The sequence below is a fragment of the Bubalus kerabau genome, chromosome 12 (assembly GCF_029407905.1).
Source record: "Bubalus kerabau isolate K-KA32 ecotype Philippines breed swamp buffalo chromosome 12, PCC_UOA_SB_1v2, whole genome shotgun sequence".
NCBI classification, from domain to species: domain Eukaryota; kingdom Metazoa; phylum Chordata; class Mammalia; order Artiodactyla; family Bovidae; genus Bubalus; species Bubalus kerabau.
The window spans coordinates 62,731,742-62,750,857 of record NC_073635.1 but is presented as its reverse complement, the minus strand read 5'-3'; the positions used below and the strand labels follow the sequence as shown (position 1 = coordinate 62,750,857).

General features: G+C 41.7%; 1 protein-coding gene and 1 long non-coding RNA gene across 2 annotated transcripts; one reads left to right on the top strand and one right to left on the bottom strand.

The window, feature by feature from the left end:
* Positions 1-10,458: 10,458 nt before the first annotated feature.
* On the bottom strand, positions 10,459-13,347 carry SLITRK5 (SLIT and NTRK like family member 5). Its single transcript, XM_055541867.1, has one exon. It carries the CDS (start codon positions 13,345-13,347, stop codon positions 10,459-10,461), a length of 2,889 nt encoding a protein of 962 aa, XP_055397842.1.
* An 848-nt stretch (positions 13,348-14,195) lies between these two features.
* LOC129624160 (uncharacterized) lies at positions 14,196-15,426 on the top strand. Its single transcript, XR_008700790.1, has 3 exons — positions 14,196-14,360; positions 14,653-14,714; positions 14,823-15,426. It is a non-coding gene; the product is annotated as an uncharacterized LOC129624160 (long non-coding RNA).
* The last annotated feature ends 3,690 nt before the right edge of the window (positions 15,427-19,116 follow it).

The following is a 19,116-nucleotide window of genomic DNA, read 5'->3' as shown; positions in this document are numbered from 1 at the left end:
GAACCATCTGAAACTTTTTTAGGAAAGTGAACTAAAACTGGAGCCATTTGGAAAGTTATTTCCCATGTTTATTATAAAAATATTTAAAATTCACTGGTAACATCCCCAGTGGCTCAGTGGTAAAGAATCTGCCTGCAGTGCAAGAGATGAGGATTCAATCTCTGGGTCAAGAAGATCCCCTGGAGAAGGAAATGGCAATTCACTCCAGTATTCTTGCCTGAGAAATCCCATGGACAGAGAAGCCTGGCCGCAGGTAGTCTATGGGGTCACAAAAGAGTCAGACACGATTTAGCAACTAAGCAACAACAAAGTAACATTCCAAGTGGTTCCCTATTATAAATTTGCATGCCAAGGTACTAAATGGTCACATAATATCCTAATTGGTATTTAGCCGTCCTTGAAGTTTATGGCGAGGCACATGGTACAGTGCCAGGCAACTGTAGGATCTTCATAGTTTTCACATAATTCACCTTAGTCTGTAGACATCTATAAATATGTGAATTCATTTGAGGAGTGCCTACTAACTCCATGGTATTTTCCTAGGATCTGGTAATAGATAGTCACTATCATAAATATCTTTTTCCTACTCTACCTTTTATTAGATGAATTTCAGCAAGTTAATTAGAGAGAAAAATAATGAATTAATTATGGATTAATAAATTATTTGTTGCACTGAATATAATATTTGTATAGAACAATATAAATATTGCAAGAGGGTATTAGTACAATCTTTTTATTAGGTATGAATGTCAGCTTTCTATATTTCCAATATCTTTCAGAACATTATTTTAATGTGCTTGAGTTTCCGTTCTCTTCTTATTAGAGAGGCAATGGTTTATAATTATGTTTATTGTTGATTTGTCATTGTTACTATTTTAATTCTAACCATGAGAGCTGCTTATGACAATCTATAAAGATTGCTTTAAGCATCTGAAGAGGAACACACATTGTCACTGAAACTAGTAAATAGTTACTGTAATGATATTTGAAAATATTGAGAAAGTAATTTTATTAATGGAGTAACAACTAAATGTATACCAGAACAGATAAAAGGAATTCAATACTATCTATAGTATTAATCATTATGTAGGAGAGTACCTGCTGTATGTAAATGCTATATTAAAATGATGAATGATATGTCATATATTCATTCTACCTTTTGTAATTAACTCTGCAAAAAATTTAAGCGAAGGAGCCTTAAATATTATATATGTTACAGATAGTTGATATAACTTTGACATTTATTATGGAATCTTATCTAATAAAAAAGTATTGCCAAGAATGTTTGAATTAAAACCAAAATAATGGAAAGATCTCACACATTCAATATGTGTTAAATGGAAACAAAACAAGAAACATAATAAAATTATAAACAAAATTCAATTTTTTGAGAGATAAATACTGATCATATATTTTTGAAATACACTGAAAATTCAATAAGTTCAAAATTCAGTGAGTAAGAATATGTAATAAAGTCAATAAGACTACATTAAGTTCTTTCCTTTTCAGAGAGGTTGTACTTTTAAATTTACTGTAAAGTATCTACAAGTGACTATTGATTTTGTAAACTGTTATGGAGAAATTGAAAAATACTTTCCAAACATATATATATATACATACCTACATAAAAAGAGGGAGAGAAAACAGTTTACATACACGCAGCAGCAGCAGAAGAAATTTAAGTTTTTTGAGCTCTTGATAAACCAAGTGCATTGTATTACTTTTCACAAATTGAAAATGGGCAGACTCAAAGAAAGTTACAAAAGGACATACTACCTGTAATAGGAAATGGAACATAAATTTAGAATTTTAGTATCATCCTCTGATCAGCCCTGGCATTTCTTTGGAAGGAATGATGCTAAAGCTGAGACTCCAGTACTTTGGCCACCTCATGCGAAGAGTTGACTCATTGGAAAAGACTCTGATGCTGGGAGGGATTGGGGGAAAGAGGAGAAGGGGATGACAGAGGATGAGATGGCTGGATGGCATCACTGACTCGATGGACTTGAGTCTGAGTGAACTCCGGGAGTTGGTGATGAACAGGGAGGCCTGGCGTGCTGCAGTTCATGGGGTCGCAAAGAGTTGGACACGACTGAGCGACTGATCTGATCTGATCTGATCTGCTTCCTTGCCAATGACTACCATTTGGTATAAAATTATACCATTTGGTATAAAATAGCAGCAAATAATATGCACCTATCATTTTGTTATTTCAGGCACAGCTTGTTAGCTTTCAATAAAGGAAAATGTTAAGTTTACATGATCAATAAACCAAATCAAAAGTAAAAATAAAAATCCAACTGACAGTGTATTTGTATAGTAAATCTAATTCACATTTTGTTAGAAAAATAATGTTAAAAGATGAAATCCAAATTTTTTTTACAAAATATGTCAGTTTAGTCTTAAAAAGTGAACATAAATCTTGAGAGAAAACAAACATTTGGAGAACTTGGGAACCTTGTTACATTATCTTTTACTTCCTCTAGATATAAACACCAATTCACAGAAAACTTATCAGTAGCACAGTCATGTAATACCAAAAATATCTTTCCTCTACTCATTATTTTGCCCTAGTACATTGAAAACATAGCCTTGGACATTCTTTCTCCCTCTTTTTTTGGTCCTAAATTTGTTGGATCAGATTTTCCAAACTTTATTTTCCTTCCTGGAAGTGATTCTCATAATATTTGATGTTGACATATTTTTACTGAATTGACCTTTTACAGTATTTTCAAGTCCATGAACAGTTAGTTATTTGGGGAAAATCTTTTGAGCTGCAATTATAATATTCCCTCTGTAAGAACATACTTTTAAAGTTACTATTGCTCTCCTTCAAAAGTCCAGGGATAGTTTACAAAAATAGCTCTTGGAGACTCCAAGTCACTGTAAATCTTTAACACATTTACATTTTTAATAGAGCATTCACATACAGTAAACTGGCTCCATCTGGTTGTAAATTTATTCATTCTTATTTTTCCTTTATTTAATCTAGATTTCTTTATAAGCCTACATAGAATCTGCTACTTCATATGTTATATATAAAGAATTAACAACTCAGAGCTCCTAGAGAACAAAGCCTAAAAATCTTTGATACATAAATTTTAACACTGAAGAAACAAAGTTAATTGAAACATGGCTGAAAGTTGAAATGCTCTTGCATCTCAGCAGATAATATTAAATTATATGAAATTGCTAAGCAAAGGTAATATAGAGGGTGCTTTCTAGCCTAAATGCATTCAAATTCAAATTTATTTTTTCTAAATGGAAATAAAGTTACTTTGATCAAATAAAACCAATTTTTCAGGCTTTGACCTGTATGCTTCAGTGTTACTAAGTACACAATAGTGGCATTTTGGTAACATTCAAAGATGTTTTCACTTTTATATATAGATGCTGTATATTTAAGATTATTAATGGGCAGCAGTTCCATAATGACAATTTAAATCCACAACTTCACACTCACATTGTTATGTTTACACAGCACTTAGATTGCTTATTTGGAATGATTTGCAATAATCATTAATTTGACTTCAAATTTCATGTTAAGTTAGCAAATAGAAATATATCAACTTCTTTGCAATTTTTCTTTTGGGGAAGAATGAAATGATTTGAGTTGCAAGAATGAAACATAAAAATAGAGACTGTTTTCAGTACCTTTGAAAATGGGCACAGAGTTTTTAAATAAAGGTGTAGGTCAAAGCCATATGGGACAATAAGATCACATTCTATGCAAAACAAAAGAAAACAATTTTCAATGAAATAAACTCTTAAATAAAGACAGGGTTCATTGTAGAAAGTCAAAATTTTTCTAAGCATGTGAAACAAGAAATTTAATAAAATACATACTTTTACATAAACACACAATAATGGTTTATTGTAGGTACAATTTTGTTAGCTTAGGAGAAGATATCCCAATACTCAGTATTTATCTTTTACATTTTTTTTTTCTGTTAACATTTCTAATGAGATACTAAATTTTCACCTAAGACTTAGGGCTTTTAAATCTTAACTGGGTAAAAAAATATCATTGTTCTGATTAAATAAGTTTAAATGGCAGTATGGTGAATGATTTTAAATATTCTCTGACATACATGAGTAATTTCTGAATCAAAATGTTCACATTTGGAGCCACTTATATAAATATACTATTCACTAGCTATAAAAATTGGGGGATAATTATAAAATTTGGGATACAGTTTGAATGAAACCAAATTTAATTTATAATTTAACAAGTGTTAGCTCGTAAATGTGTGGCTCAGACGGTAGAGTCTACCTCCTATGCTGTAGACCTGGGTTCAATCCCTTGGTTGGGAAGATCCCCTGGAGAAGAGAATGGCAACCCACTCCAGTATTCTTGTTGGAGAATTCCATGGACAGAGGTGCCTGGCAGGCTATAGTCTATGGGGTTGCAAACAGTCTGATACCACTGTGCAACACAGTCTTCTACTTTCATTTTCACTTTCAAATGTTAATCAAAAAGCAAAACATAAAAGGCATACATTATATGCATTTACATATCTTTAGGGAACTTTAGAGAAGGCCGAGTTCAGTAACAAAGAAAAACATGCACTATAAACTTTATTTTGGGGATTGGAGATTTAAAGTCAGTATTAAAACTCAGGATTTAGATAAATTTGATAGCTGTAACTTTCCCATTATTAGGATTTTCAGAAGTGAAATATTCTTTTTGACTTTGGACTTAAACATAGCAAAAATATTATAATGGTAAAAGACAAGATTTTATATGGATAATTTAAATAGATATATCATTACAGGCAAATATATTTATTGGCCAGGTATTCCTTTTTTACATATCAATTTTTACACTTGCTATTTGAAATTTTAGTCTACAACAGCTTGATAAACCTTTCGTGGATAAAACACGCTGGTAAAGTCTCTATAATAGTAACTGACAAAGAATTTTTTTAATCAATTAACATGGGATCAAGAAAAATAAAGGTGAAAGCATTCAGGACTGAAAAAAAAAATTAAGGTGGGGTTACTGCCACCCTTCATGTTTTATTTAAATGGACATGTATTTAATTACAAATTGAAAATATGGTAAAAAAATTTTGAAATTTTTAAAAAAAATTTACTTTCAATATTCAATATTAAATTCTGCTTTTAATGAACTATACAATCAGATTCTTAAAAATGTGTTAGCTGGAAACATTAGAAATTATTACTGGTGGTAGAAATCAATTTGTAAGAAAATCTAAAATATGCATATTCCAGAATACTAAAAGATAACCAAAATCTACCACTAGCATGTATATGATTCAGTACTGAAATATAAAAAAATTTGAATTGAATTTACACCATGATATATTCGAAATATGTCTTAAAATGTAAAGATCTTCAAATAAGTTTGTTGAAATTCGACCTCGATGCTGTGAGCTTTCCATTTGAAAAAAGCCATAATTCCATTCTTGGATATGTTAACCTAAAAAAATTCACTCATGAACACATTGTTTCATATTTTCCACTTTTAAAAACATGTAATTTTGAAGAATGAACATGTTTATTTTATGGCAGAAATATACAATTTCCTTCACGTTCACTGATAAGATATCTAACTTAAAAAAAGAAAAAAACTCATTGGAAGACTTCCATTCAACATATCTTTATGGATTTTACTTTTCTTCTATAAATGGCTTTCTTAGTATCTAATAAAAATGAACCTGATATGCTTAGTGTTATGCAATATATAATTATATTTTTATTTTGACAGTAGATAGAAAGTGAAAAAGTCAAATTATTTAATATTTGCATTACATCAGTTCTCTTTGAAATATTTATGTTTTGATCTTCAAAAGTTCTTTTTATAAGAAATAATCTAAATCACTCAAACTTAAGTTTAAATGTTGCTCTTAAAAAAAAAAAAAAGATATTCATTTTGTGATACTGGCATAATGCTAGAAATGTTTGACCCCTGCCACAGAGGAAGAAAAGAGTATATTATTATCACACTCAAATTATATTGCATACATTTTTTTCTCCATCAAACATGCCTAAAGTGTAAAACACAAAAGTATAATTTGAAATAATTAAAATATTGACATGAAAATTGGGTATGGAATGCTCTCTTTGATAATACATTTTTTGTCTGCTATATACATGCTACATATACTAACAGAAATACAGATACAGATAGGCATTAAATTGAATTAAAATCTAATAAAATGGTCAGATGTCAAATGTAATATTAACTGACATAAAGTTCTTTGGATTTAGATGTTAAATGATTACTTTTAGGAACATGACTAATGTTCATCAAACTATTTTAATTTCATTCTCATATATTTGTATTTGTAAAATAGTAGTGAACTTCAGTGGGTATGAAGAGCATTAGGCATAAATTAAACAGCTGATTTAATATCAGTTAAATTATTACTTTCATATTTTATTTCCTTTGAAAATCAATACATTAAATGCTCCTACATTCCAGAGTTTAAATTGCTGATTTTGTTGTTTTTAGTTCTTCTTTCTCAGTGTAAAATTTATTCTTAAAATGAGTTATAAGAAATGTTTTGCCACTTTTGCAAGTACCTTAATTTGGGGCCATCTGAAAGTGCAACAGAAGTATTTTTCCAAATGAATTGGAAGCATATTTGTGTTCTGCTTTACTTACATTAATTTGGAATTATGTGACTTTGGAAACAACCTATTAAGTTCTTGAAATTAAGTAGCCAGTTTTTGTCATTTCAAACAAGGACTGAACTATTCTCACTGTTTTACTTGCCCTACTGAAAAATGAGAAAAGGATAAGGAGAAAGGATAAGCAGAGAGAAGGAGGGAGGGAAGGGTGAGATATAAGGAAAAAAAAATGTAAGAGAGCCCAGAAATAAATATTATATATATATATAAGTAATTTGAATACTTCGCTGAGTCATGAGAATAGGATTAATGATACAGGGCAAGAAACTGACAGATTAAGTTCTTAAATTCTAAACTTTTTCTTAAATTCTGACCTTTTTCACATTTTGTGTGGGTTCTTCATTACATACTAGTTTGATTCTCCTACCAAGGTTAAGAGAACAGTGGTGAGGGGCAGAGATGGATATCCAGGACATTTTTCAAAAATTTCCACTCCACATACATAGAGGTGATAATGTTGCCTAAACAAAAGACATGTTCTCAGTATGATGCTAAAATTGTTATGAATTGATTCATAACTGCAATCATTAGTTTAGCTGCAAAGCATTTTGAATATTAGCATACAAATTATCTACATTTACATGAAATATATTTCTCTGAGATAATTTAAGTATCTACACTATAATCATATATATATAGATAAAAGTAAGATTTTGTAATCTCTATCAGGAGATATATTTGTATGAGATTATGCAACATATCAAATTGAACAAGCACAAAGAGTAAGCTTAGTTTGCATTCAAATTTTAATTGATGTCTGAAACGTTACATATGTTCTCCAAAATTCTATAGAAAGAATTTCCTGGGTTCCTTAATCCAATCATATAGCACTGATATACCCAATTTAATAATTTACTCAGTATACCTGAAAACCCAAAATTCAGATATTCAAAACCACACAAATTATGTTCTGTTGTATATGTCAATGTTTTAGCAGGAAACCATATGGAAGGAGAAAAATAATTCATTTTAAAATTCTATACAGTTTCATGATTCTATATGTTAAAATTTCAAGTTTATTAGGGCAAGGATAAGTTTCCTTTTATCCTCTTCATACAGATGGGAAGAGTATAATTTAAAAATTAGAAATAACTTCTTTCTATAAATTATATAATTGTTATTTTTTGAGATTAAAAAAATGCTGGATACCTTACGAAGAGTAGAGGTAGAAATGAACCACCTACAGCGACAAGATTATATGAAATAGTGCTGGTTTGAAAACAATAATATTCTTTGTAAATCTTTGAAAAATACATCAACAAACTTTCTGGAAGCTACTTCTATTGTCCAGATCTACATTTTTTACTTCATGTAATTGTTGCCTCTTAGTTTTTATACATCAATTAAGAAATAAAACTTAGTTACATGGAGGATTCCACTTTGCCTTAATATTTTATAATTCATACAACACTGTCATATCTACATATGATAATATTGTGAAAGCAATTTTAAAGAAAAATAACTCCCACTGTGAAGACAAAATTAAAAGCAACTCCAATTGTGAAGGCAACTACTAATATTTATATTTATCTTCTAATCCTGGATCTAACATGGAGGAGGTAGATGGAGAGTAAGAGATACATTGTTTCCATGATAATAGCATGACATTGTTTATTACTTCCCCTCTGGGAAAAAAAAAATTTGCAAGGGAAAACTTGCACAGAACTGGGATAGTTTACTTCTCTTGGCCAAGGTAGTATTACTATTTATTTTTTTTAACTCCTTAGGGAAACTGTTACCACCTGTTCAATCTGAATTCAAGTAGTTACTGTCAATTTACTCATGGGTGAATGCTGCCTCTTTGTGGCAGAATGCCATGGAAAATGTTCCTTAAACAAAGTTCATGAACAGCCCTTGACATTGTACATATTGCAGGTGAGATTATGCAGACCTGTACCAAACACCAATGAAGTATGTGGCTCTTTAAGGTTCAGATTAATCCAAATATTTCCTACCCTTGAATATAATCTAATTCACTGGCAAACCTTACTCAGACATGAACAGCTTATACTCACCAACATTTTGACATTTAGGATATAGATCAACTAGAGATCAAAGTACCCATCACAGTTGTTGCAGGTAGCTTTACACAAGGTAAACTATGCAAAATTGTAGACCAAATAAATAATACTGGTATGACAAAATACAAAATCAATATGCAGTACATTACTTACCATGCTCCACATGTTAGATGGATACTTCAGTAAGGAAAAGGAGTAAAGTTGAAATTTCATGAATGAGCACATTAAATGACACATTTAGATAACCATACTTCCCTGAACCAATAAAGGTACAATTATATATATATTTGATCATTAGGGGGACATTTTAGGAATAGAAGTTAGCTACTGTCTTAATAATGGCGATTCATTAAATCACACAGCTATTTCTTTGCACTTAAGTAATCATTACTTCAGTTCCTCAATATTTGACATAGTTATCAAGTGTTTATTCAGAAACTATTTAAAAAATTACATGTGCTGGGATACATGAGACTGTAACAACAGTAGCCCCATCTTACAGAGATCCTGTTTGTGGTTATCATCATTGCTTGCTGCCCAGAGGGATAAAGACATTGTATAGAGATTTGTACAGTCCATCATTTGGTCTTCTGAGGTGCCAGTACACGTGGATCTGTACAAATGCAACTGGGTTTGGTTAAACAATCAAAAATTGGCTACAATAGTAGTCAAATCAATACATCATTTTGGTTGACTAATAAAAATACTTTTAAATCTTCTCTAATAAAACCAGAAACTTGCACATGATTCTCACTGGAATGGCCCAATTAATTGCCCCAAATATTTTTCTTTTATACATTGGGATACAGTATTTTTTTTTTTTTTAATTACAGATCCAATTGGGTGGGTTGCATTGATTTTTAAGATGTAAGTTCTCCATATTTTTAATAAGATTTTAAATGCCTTCCTGATATCACTTCAGTTTTGGAAATACAGCTCCTTTTATAGCGCGACACCTCTGTGAAAATCATAGGCTAAATAGTGAAGGAAAGAGAAATGCTAAATGTGCATATAAAAATAGGTGCTACAATAAAATATTCGTATATTTCATCAATAAGTTATTTTGACTAATCAATTATGGATCATATAGCTCTGTAATTTTAATGATTTGTCCACATCTATGGTGATCTTTTCAAGATCACAATACTTTTGTTCTTTTAATTCAAATGTCCAGAATGCATACAAACACATCCTTTAAAAAGAAAGGAAAGGAATGAGAGAGGAGGGAGGCAGGGAGGCAGAGAAAGAGAGGAAGCAGAGAAGAAAGAGAGAATGGGGACGGGAAAAAGAGAAGAAAAAAAGAAAAAAAAAACTTTCTATTAAAGTTGGGGGTGTGCTAATCTCTCCACAAAAGCCATCTAGACCCACCCATGGCTCAAAGGGGGAGAAGGGGAAGGGGAAAAGAGTAAAAGAGGAAGAGGAGAATCTATGCGCTGTCACCTTCCAGCATTCTCAACACTTCCAACCACTACAAAAATGACTATGATCTTTAACAAGTCACCCGCAAAGCAAACTGCCCTCCATAAAGCCCTTCTCCTCGCCTCCCCCACACGCAAGAAGAGAAAGTGATGTGCCCAGTGTACACAAACGTTTCCCTGCGTGTGATATTAAAAGGAAATTGCACACCCTTTCAGTATCTTCCGCCGAAGCTGAGAATCTCGTGCCAAGGCACTTCACCCTAAACGTTGAAACAACACAATGAATCAAATGGGGTTCACGGTGAGTGTCTGCTCGCCTGTTTGTTTGAAATGCAAGAGCTCCAAGGGAGTTTCTTTGCTTTTTAGAACTGGCTAAAGGTGGTCTGTTTTTCCAGCACTTCGAGGTAGTCCGGCTCAACGTTTAGTTTAGCTTTTAGCTCCAGATACTCGTTCCGGTTGGGTTCTACAAAGACAGCACTGGGGGGGCTGTAGAGCACCGGTTCCCTCAGCCTGCTGTCCCCCGCCCCCGGGTGCAAATACTGATGGGGGCGTCTCAGGTCATAGTTGGGGGAGAAGGTGTAAGCAGCCGGGCTGCACGGGAATTTCGGGTATTCCGGGAGGCTGTTGCCGGCGGGGGTGGTGGCGCAGTGTTTGTCTGGTTCTAAAATGCCCCTGTAAAAGCGATCGGCGTCCTGCACCGGCGAGAGCAGGTCCTCCCGGGGCTCGATGGTGCTGACGCTATAGGCGGGGCTCCGCAAGTGGTGACTTTCCCGCCTCTCGTCCTCCCCCGCCGGCTGCAGCTGCACTGGGGGCGGGGGCTGCGGCTGCGGCGGCGGCGGCGGCTGCTGCAGGTGGTGGTTGCTGCTGCTGTAGGTGACCTTGAGCTCGTGCAGGTCTTTGTAATCCTCCACGGAGTTGCCCTCCCGCGAGCGGTAGATGGGGTTTTTGCACATGTGGCCCAAGGGGTGGGGGATGTACTCGTACACGTGGCCCGCGGGCGTCTTCACCTTGGGCAGCGCCGGCGCGCGGTGCTGCGCGTGCGCGTGCGGGTGGACCCCCGCGCCGCCGCTGCCGCCGCCGCCTCCGCCGCCGCCGCCGTACACGCTGTACTGCATGTTGAAGGAGCTCACGTCGGAGTTGTGTGTGCTGGCGTGGTCGCTCTGGTGCTTCTTCCGGCGCTTCACGACGAGCACGAAGAGCCCCGCCGCCACGAAGACCGACATGATGAAAACCAGCAGCAGGCTGAGGATCAGCACCGACAAGGGCACCGACGACGCGGCGCCTCCGCCCGCGCCCAAGCCCGCGGGCGCCCCGGTGCCGTTCAGACGCACGGCAGGGGTCACCGCGATGGTCCTCGCGGGGACCTGGATGGACGAGGGCACGGGCGTGGACACCACCACGTCCGAGTAGTCAGGGCACAGCAGCTCCGACTTAATGGAGCGCATATCCGTCTCGGCGAACTTCTTGGGCGCCTTGCAGATGACCTCGTCCACCAGGACGCCCGCTTTGAGCTGCTCCACCCACAGCTTCATGCCCACCACGTCGCAGGTACAATCCCAAGGGTTGTCGTGCAGGTCGATTTGGATGAGTGACGTCAGCTGGTCCAGGACTCCGCTCACCGGCAAGGAGGTGAAGTGGTTACTCCTGAGGTTGAGCCTCAGGAGAGTCAGGCCTGAGAAGACGCCTGAGGGCAAGGTCTGCAGGAGGTTGTTGTTCAGGAATAGCAGCTGGAGGTTTGGGACCGGGTCGAAAGTCCCAGGTTGAATCTCGCGGATGAGGTTGTATTGGAGGAAGAGATACTGCAGGCTCTGCAGGCCGTAGAATAGCTCCGGGCTCAGCCGCTCGATCCTGTTGCCATTTAGGTAGAGGCGCCTCAGGTTGGTGAGGTCCCCGAAGGCGCGGTCCTGGATCGTGGAGATGCGGTTGTTGCCCAGGTGGAGGAGGTCCAGCCCCGTGGCCTCCAGGAAGTCACTCCTGCGCACCAGGGCGATGTAGTTCTCCGTCAGATACATTTTCTTGGGGTTGTAGGGCTTGGGCTGCAGCTCTGCGATGCTCTCGATCTTGCGCTCCTGGCAGTTGACGTTGAGGCCCAGATCGGAGATTTGCAGGTTGCAAGTGCACGCTGTGGGACACTCCAAAGGCACCGGAGATTTGGTCTGGTAGGCGATGCTGGGGCCATAGTTGCCATAGCCCAGGTCCTTGGAGGGCTGCCTAGAGGTGGGGCGCACCCTGGGCTTATTGGGTTGGCGAGTCCCCTTAGGGGGCTTCAAGGGGGGTTTGTAAACAGCAGAGGAAGAAGTGGCCACGGAATTCACCGAGGCCGGGGTGGTATGTAAGTACCCCGTGGTGCTCAGAGGCGTCTGCGGCCTCATCTCATAGTCCGAAATAAGTTTCCTTGGGCAGAGTTCCTGCTTGGACACTTCGTCCAAGTCCCGGCCGTGTAAGCGGAAGGGGGTCTCACAAACCACATCCCCCACCAGGGCGGAATAGGAGATGCTGTCTAACCAATCCTTCAGGGAGATCAGCTCACAGGAGCAGTTCCAGGGATTTTCCTCCAGTTGTAACTCCACGACTTTATCCATATGCTGCAAGAGCCCCACGTAGGGCAGAAGTTTCAGCCGGTTCCCCCGCAGGTCCAAGTGCGTTAACGGCACAAAACGGAAAAGGTTGTTGGGTAAACTGGACAAGAGATTGTCATTGAGAATAAGCACCTGCAACAAATGCAGTTTCCCAAAAGCGTTGGGTTCAATGACACTGATGTAATTGTAATCGACCTGTAGGTACTCCAGGCTCTCCAAGCCAAGGAAGGTATCATCACGCAGAAGTTCCAGCTTATTATTGTTCAGATGCAATCTCCTTAAACCCCGCAGCCCGTGGAAAGCCCCGGTCTCAATGTCCTGGATTACATTGCTCCCCAGATGCAAAATCGAAGCCCCAGTGTAATTGACAAACTCATTGGGATAGAGACGACTCAAAAGGTTTCCAGACAACAAGAGGTGGTAGATTGGGAAACGGGGAGGGCTAATTTCTGAAAGGCTGATGATCCCCCGATTTTCACAGCTCACAGTTAAAATGCCGTCCTTTTCCTCACAAGGACATGCATTGTCACAAATTTCCCCATAATAATCGATGGTTTCTGCACACGAAAGGACGAGAGATGTTAGAGCAAACGCTAGAGTCTGCAGCATCCAGCTCTGCATTTTTCTGTGAAGATCCTGTTCCAAAGTTACTGGGGGGCAGCACGTGTGCATTTTATCTCCTGCAAGGGAGGGGGGGGAGAAACAACAGAATATGACAAAAACTTAAGGGATCAATCAGAAAGTCTCTTTGCTTCCTAATACTGTTTTTCTGACATCCAGAATCAGGGGAGAGTAATGACACCCCACACCCCAAGGTACATAGACAATTCTCCAGACTTTATTAAAATCTGATATTCACTTTGATTTAAAGGTTGATTTCATTTTCTAATGACAACAGGAACATGCTGCTCCTTATAAGATAAGGGCAGGTTAGACAAAGTCCAGTTTTAGTGTTCTTGCCTGCCCCCCCTCACTTTCAAAACCAATCCATAAATATACATAAAATGGCTGTCAGTTCAGATTCACGGTTTAAATTTTAGAGAAAAGAAGCACCATTTTTATCAGGTTCCCCACCTCACCTATATCCAGTCCCTCTGCTTTTCTTTCAAAACCTCTTCAGTTAACAGTTCACCGTGTAGGTCTCCCATTTTCACAGTTTTGCCCAGGAGCCACAATACTTGGGCTATTTTAAAACCATCGCTGGAAATGCCAGGGTGGGAACCTAAAGAATACTTTTCACAGAGGCAAAAAGCATGCAAGATAAGGCATCAAAAGGACCCAGAAGAAGCTCTTAAGGCCAATTGTCTTCGGGAGCTTTGAGCATGGAGAAAAAGGAGAGCGCTTTCGCTTTGATGGTGGACTTCACTTTCACGTTATTAAGCACATCAGCGTCCTAATTGCATGCACGGTGCCACTTAGCAGCGCCTCCCCGAGAGCGCCCTGCGTCCACTTCTCCTCATTGATCATGTCAGCGACGCTACTAAACCGCATTTTTAAGCCACTGAAATAGTTCTGCACGATGGATTACAAAGAACTCTGCGAAGGCATCCGCAATCCCGGAACAAGCTCCGGGTACCTGGAGTTTCAAGAAGGCGTTCCCACCGCTTACCCGGAATCAGCTAAAAGTAAACCCAGGACCAGCGCCAAAGCCTCCCTCACCTCGGGCTCCGCGTCTCTTTGCCACGGTATGCAAAACTAACCCTACCAAATTAGCAAGATTGGGACTGAACTACCACCTCGCCAACATCCCCACCACTAGAGTTGCTTATTGTATTTAATTATCAAGGCTTTACTCCCCTCCTTCTTCCCTCAGAAAGGGGACTTGGGCTGATTAAGAGGCAAAATAGAAGGGAGAAAAGAAGGGAGGACAGCAAGTGATACAAGTCAGTGCTTTAATATCCGAATTTCATCTCCCCAAGGAATCAATCTGACCCTCCTCTCCCTTTTCTTTCTGGCTTTCTTTTTGTCCCTTTAAAGGCTTCCTTCGACTTCCTACTTCGAGTCGACAGCAGCGCTCAGAAGGAAAGGACATAAATGGAGTGAGTGTGTGCGAGTGTGTGTTGCGTTGGTTGGGAGAAGGAGGGGGAGAGGGAACATTCGGTAGAAATGCTGGGCTCATGGAACCAATGCCTTTTTTTTCTGTCCAGCCTTGCTTGGCCCTGCCTCACCACCCCCGAAGTCAGATGTCGAATCGCAACCCCTAACTAAAGACAAGACGGTTCTGAAGCACGGGTTCAAGCCTGGAGACCACGATCTGGATACCCAAGTCGACTCCAGCCCGTGTTATGAAGAGCCCCTGCATTCGCACGCACGTGTGCAAGTGTGCCTGCGAATCATTCACGTGTGGTCACCCAGACGTGTCGAGACGAATGGGAACCCACAATATCTAAACCTTGCAAGTATCCCCGACCTCCCAACGCAGCGACAAAACACTTCTGGCTTAACAGCAGCACAGGCATCCTCTATGAAAGCAAAACGTTTACCTTGAAATCGCCGTTCTCCGTTGGATCAAATCGGCACAGCCATTCAGCGGGGGCTGGATCCCCTCCCCCTCCCGCCCGGCGCTTCCTCGCCCCCATTCACCTCCCACCCGCTCTGACAGCCCATAGCCAAACGTGTCCAGCCAATATTAAACTTGAGCGTTTACAACTTTAATTCAGTTCTGGCTCGCCAGGGTCGAAGAGCTTCCCTCTCACCCTACTCCCGATTCCCTCCTCCCTGCTATCAAAAGAGCCCGAAAATTTGTGCAAATAAAGTTGAATGAGCCGGGCAAGGCTGACATTTCTGACTGGGAAACGCACCTCCGATGTAAATTCGCGGGGACGCTGCACATTCTCAGAGTCTCAGATTTTTTCTTTTTCTTTTTTTCTTTTTTGGAGGGCGGGGGCGGGGAAGCTGTATCTGTTTCCCCCCTCCTGCCCACAAAGAATTAAACCCTGGATCGTCGTCCTAAGCATCCCATCATGAAGCAGTGTGGGGCCGGGTGGGCTGAAGCCCGGCACCCAGGCCGGACCCGCGGCTCCGGGGCGCAGGTGCTCCCGGGGCGGCCCCCAGGCAGGAGCCCCCGGAGTTCCAGAACGCGAGGCTCCCCCTCCCCCACCCCGCCCCAAAGCGAAGGCCGGGAAAGGGGAGGAAGGAGGGGAGGGAGGAGAGGGGAAGACAGCCACCCGGCCGCCACACACACAGACACACACACACACGCTGGAGCCTCTTTGGCAAAGTAAACGGCCGACTTACCCCGTCTCACATCTCCAAGGCCCACTCATCATAGCCACCCTTGCAAAAAAAACCAAAAAAACCCCAAAAAACCTCTTTGGAGTGTGCACTAGGGCTCGCGAGTCGAGGCGGGGCGAGCAGCGGGATCCGGGCGGCTGCGAGGAAAGAGGCTCCCGGACGCCGCCAGCCCCGGGCCGCCGCCGCGGTGGCGACCGCGGGTTCCGGGGCTCCCCGAAAGGCTCTCCCCGGCGCTCTCCGTGGTAGTTGGAACGGGCAGCGGGGTGTGGGGGGAGAGTCGGGGCGGGTGGTGGTGGGGGGGAACGATCCGGAGCGGCTGGCTGGGAAGGGAGGGGGAGGGGGCGGCGGAGGGCCGGCGGTCGAGGCGCCGCGCTGTAGGGGCCGGGAGCCGGGCGGGGCGGGGAGAGAGCTGCTGGAGGGAGGGGAGGGGGAGGAGGCGCTGAGCCCGAGGAGGGGGACGCCGAGCGGGCTTGCCTGGCCCCGGGCGGCCCAGCCAACGTGACGGTCAGCCTCGCCGAGCGCTCGCATCCGCTCACACTCAGGCTCACTAGCACACTTGCTCCCAAGCCCGCGCCACCGCGCGATCGCGGGGTCCCCGGCATCGTCCGCTGCAACGGCCCCCCCCCGCTCCCCAGGCGGGTACTTACTGTTGCCATCTGCCTAGGGGCCAACTTTCTCCGAGCCAGCAGCGGCCGCCGCCCCCTCCAGCCGCCTCAGGCCCCTGGCACCCGCCGGCCTGGGTTCGCGCGGGCCGGCCCTCCCCTCCCCCCTGGGCTGTCCTCGCCGTCTTCACCACATTCCCCCCTGGTCAGTGGCGCACGCCCGGGGACGAGCCAGAGGGAGCGGGGCGCAGGGGTGTGCATGCATCGCCCGCCTTCTTCTTGCAGCGCACACTGTACATGGTAGAGAGGGGGCGAGCGAAGGTGGCACCGGCCCCTCGGCTGCTCCCGCGGCGGCTGCGGCTCCCTCGCCGTCCTCCGCCCCCCCTGTGCCGCGGCGACCACCGCACTGGGATCCCGCCGCCGGTGTCCCCGCGCCGAGCCCGCCGCCGCCGCCGCCGCCGCCGCCGCTGCCCCTGATCAGTGGGTGGAAGGCTCCCGCATCCTCTTGGCCATTTCGTCGCTCCGGGTGTTTGCAGGGGCTTTTTCTCTATTCCTTCTCCGGATGCGGCGCACGATCTTCATTATTTGGGATTCTCTATCTCCGACATCCTTGAGGGGCCGGGAGGGCAGGAACAGCGTTGTTCTAAGCCTGTGGCGTGTCCCGGCAGCCCGGCGGCTCTTAAAAAAAAACCACCAAAAACCAAAAAACTCAGAGAAAAGTCGCGTCTTCCCTCCCGGGCGGCGAGGAGGTGGCCACGCGGTAAGCTTCGCGGGGGTCTCTGAGGCAGCTGCTCCGGCGTGGGCGCAGGGCCCCGTCCGGTGCACTTGTTTATTGTCGCGCGGCTGGTGCGAGCCAAGCTGCAGCAGACATGATGGGCCCCGGGCGAAGCGGGCGCTCCGCGGCCGATAGATGGCAGCCGAGGGCGAAGGCGTCCCCGGGCTCCGGCGGCGCAACCGGAGCCTCCCCACTACCCGCCCCCCGCCGCCCTGCCCCCCCTCGCTCCCGGCCCGGACTGCCACCTTCGTGGGAGACAGAGGAGTCTTGGACCATGTGCGTAACACGAGCGTGGGACTGTGGCAACCCTCCGATTGAAAAAGGGAGGAGTGGAAATAACCCCGACAGTGTCAGGCTGCTTGGTGGTCAGGAACAGGTAACTCCAACTCTGGGCTGATGGTGTGCCTTCCACCTCGCGTTTATTAGACTCACACAGCCCTTGCTGCTGTCTCTTGTCCTGTAAAGGACCTGGAAGAGGGAGTGGTCCACCCTAGCTGCAAACAAGGACGCTTTTTATTTTCTTAAGAATTACGTTTGATAAGTATGCCTAGGCGATACAAGGGATGTGAACGACTTTCAGAGAGATTGTGAATATTATTTGGTGCATACTAAAAAGCCGGAAATCCCTAAATAAATGCAGTAAGGATAGAAAGCAAGTTTCTTGAAGAGTCACCTGCTAAACTCTACTAGCGTCTTCTCTACAGTAAGTATTCCTGGCTCTTTTCATGAAACCAGACAGCTTCCTCCCCAAAAGGGAGTCTTTACCTTCATAATGCACATTTCCACTGTTTGTAATATTAGAGCTGTAGTCCATCCCAGGCATAGAAGAAAAGTTGATCCTTCTAAGTGGCTTCAATGTAGGTTACACATGTGTCTGTTCTTTTGATAACTGGGTAGTTTTATAACTTAAATGTATTTTACTCATTTAAGTTTGGAATTAATTGTGTAGTATCTTTTGTAGTTGTCTTAAACATAACTGATATCGTGTCCTTTTTGGTAATAATTGGGGGTAAAATTGTGGTTATAATACCCTGATTACATATAAAATTAATATTAATTCTGAAAAATAGGTATATACACATTGCCACTATCACAGCTTTCTACATCCTCTCTATTGAATTAGAAAGTTTTCTAGAGGTGGTGAGTATGATAGTCTTCTGAGATTTTGCAATATTTCTTGAAATTTCTTCTGAGTCTATTTTGCAATTTCTTTTTTTTTTTTTTTTTTTACTAAAGCCTTTCAAACTTGGTTTGGAAAGATTTTGATAGTTTTGCTTAAATTTGGGGTAGGTACCAGGGAGGGAGAAAAGAAGAAATCTATAGTATCAGATAATTAAAAGTAAAGTATTATAATAACAGAACTTCCTAGTAAATTTATAACCATTTGGCCTAGGAATGATAGTCACTTGCTACAGGTACATTATATAAACAGGCAACTTAAACTTCACCCAAAACAGGCGTGTTGCTGTATTGTTTATTTAATCATTATCTTCTAACATGATATAAACATTGTAGATTTTTTTAAAGTATAAAATTGCTTTTATATTTGCAAAATGAAAGTATTTAAGTGTCATAATTTTCAAATTATATGTTAATTACAGTTAGAAACTTTTGGAATATAAATGTTAAGCTCTATCACAGAGACATATTTTTCAATGTTGATAATCTCTATAGAAGTTATCAATGGGTATGAAGTGGCTTATATAATTATTAGACTTCTCAAAGTAACTGAAGCATTTTAGTTCATTCTTCTATTCCTTTCCTAAATCTTCACAATTGCATTTAATATCAAATTTTAGTTTAATTTTTGCTTTTGTGTTATTTTTACTT

Excerpts from the sequence above, each read along its gene's own strand:
- SLITRK5 (XM_055541867.1), bottom strand. The coding sequence starts at position 13,347 with ATGCACACGTGCTGCCCCCCAGTAACTTTGGAACAGGATCTTCACAGA.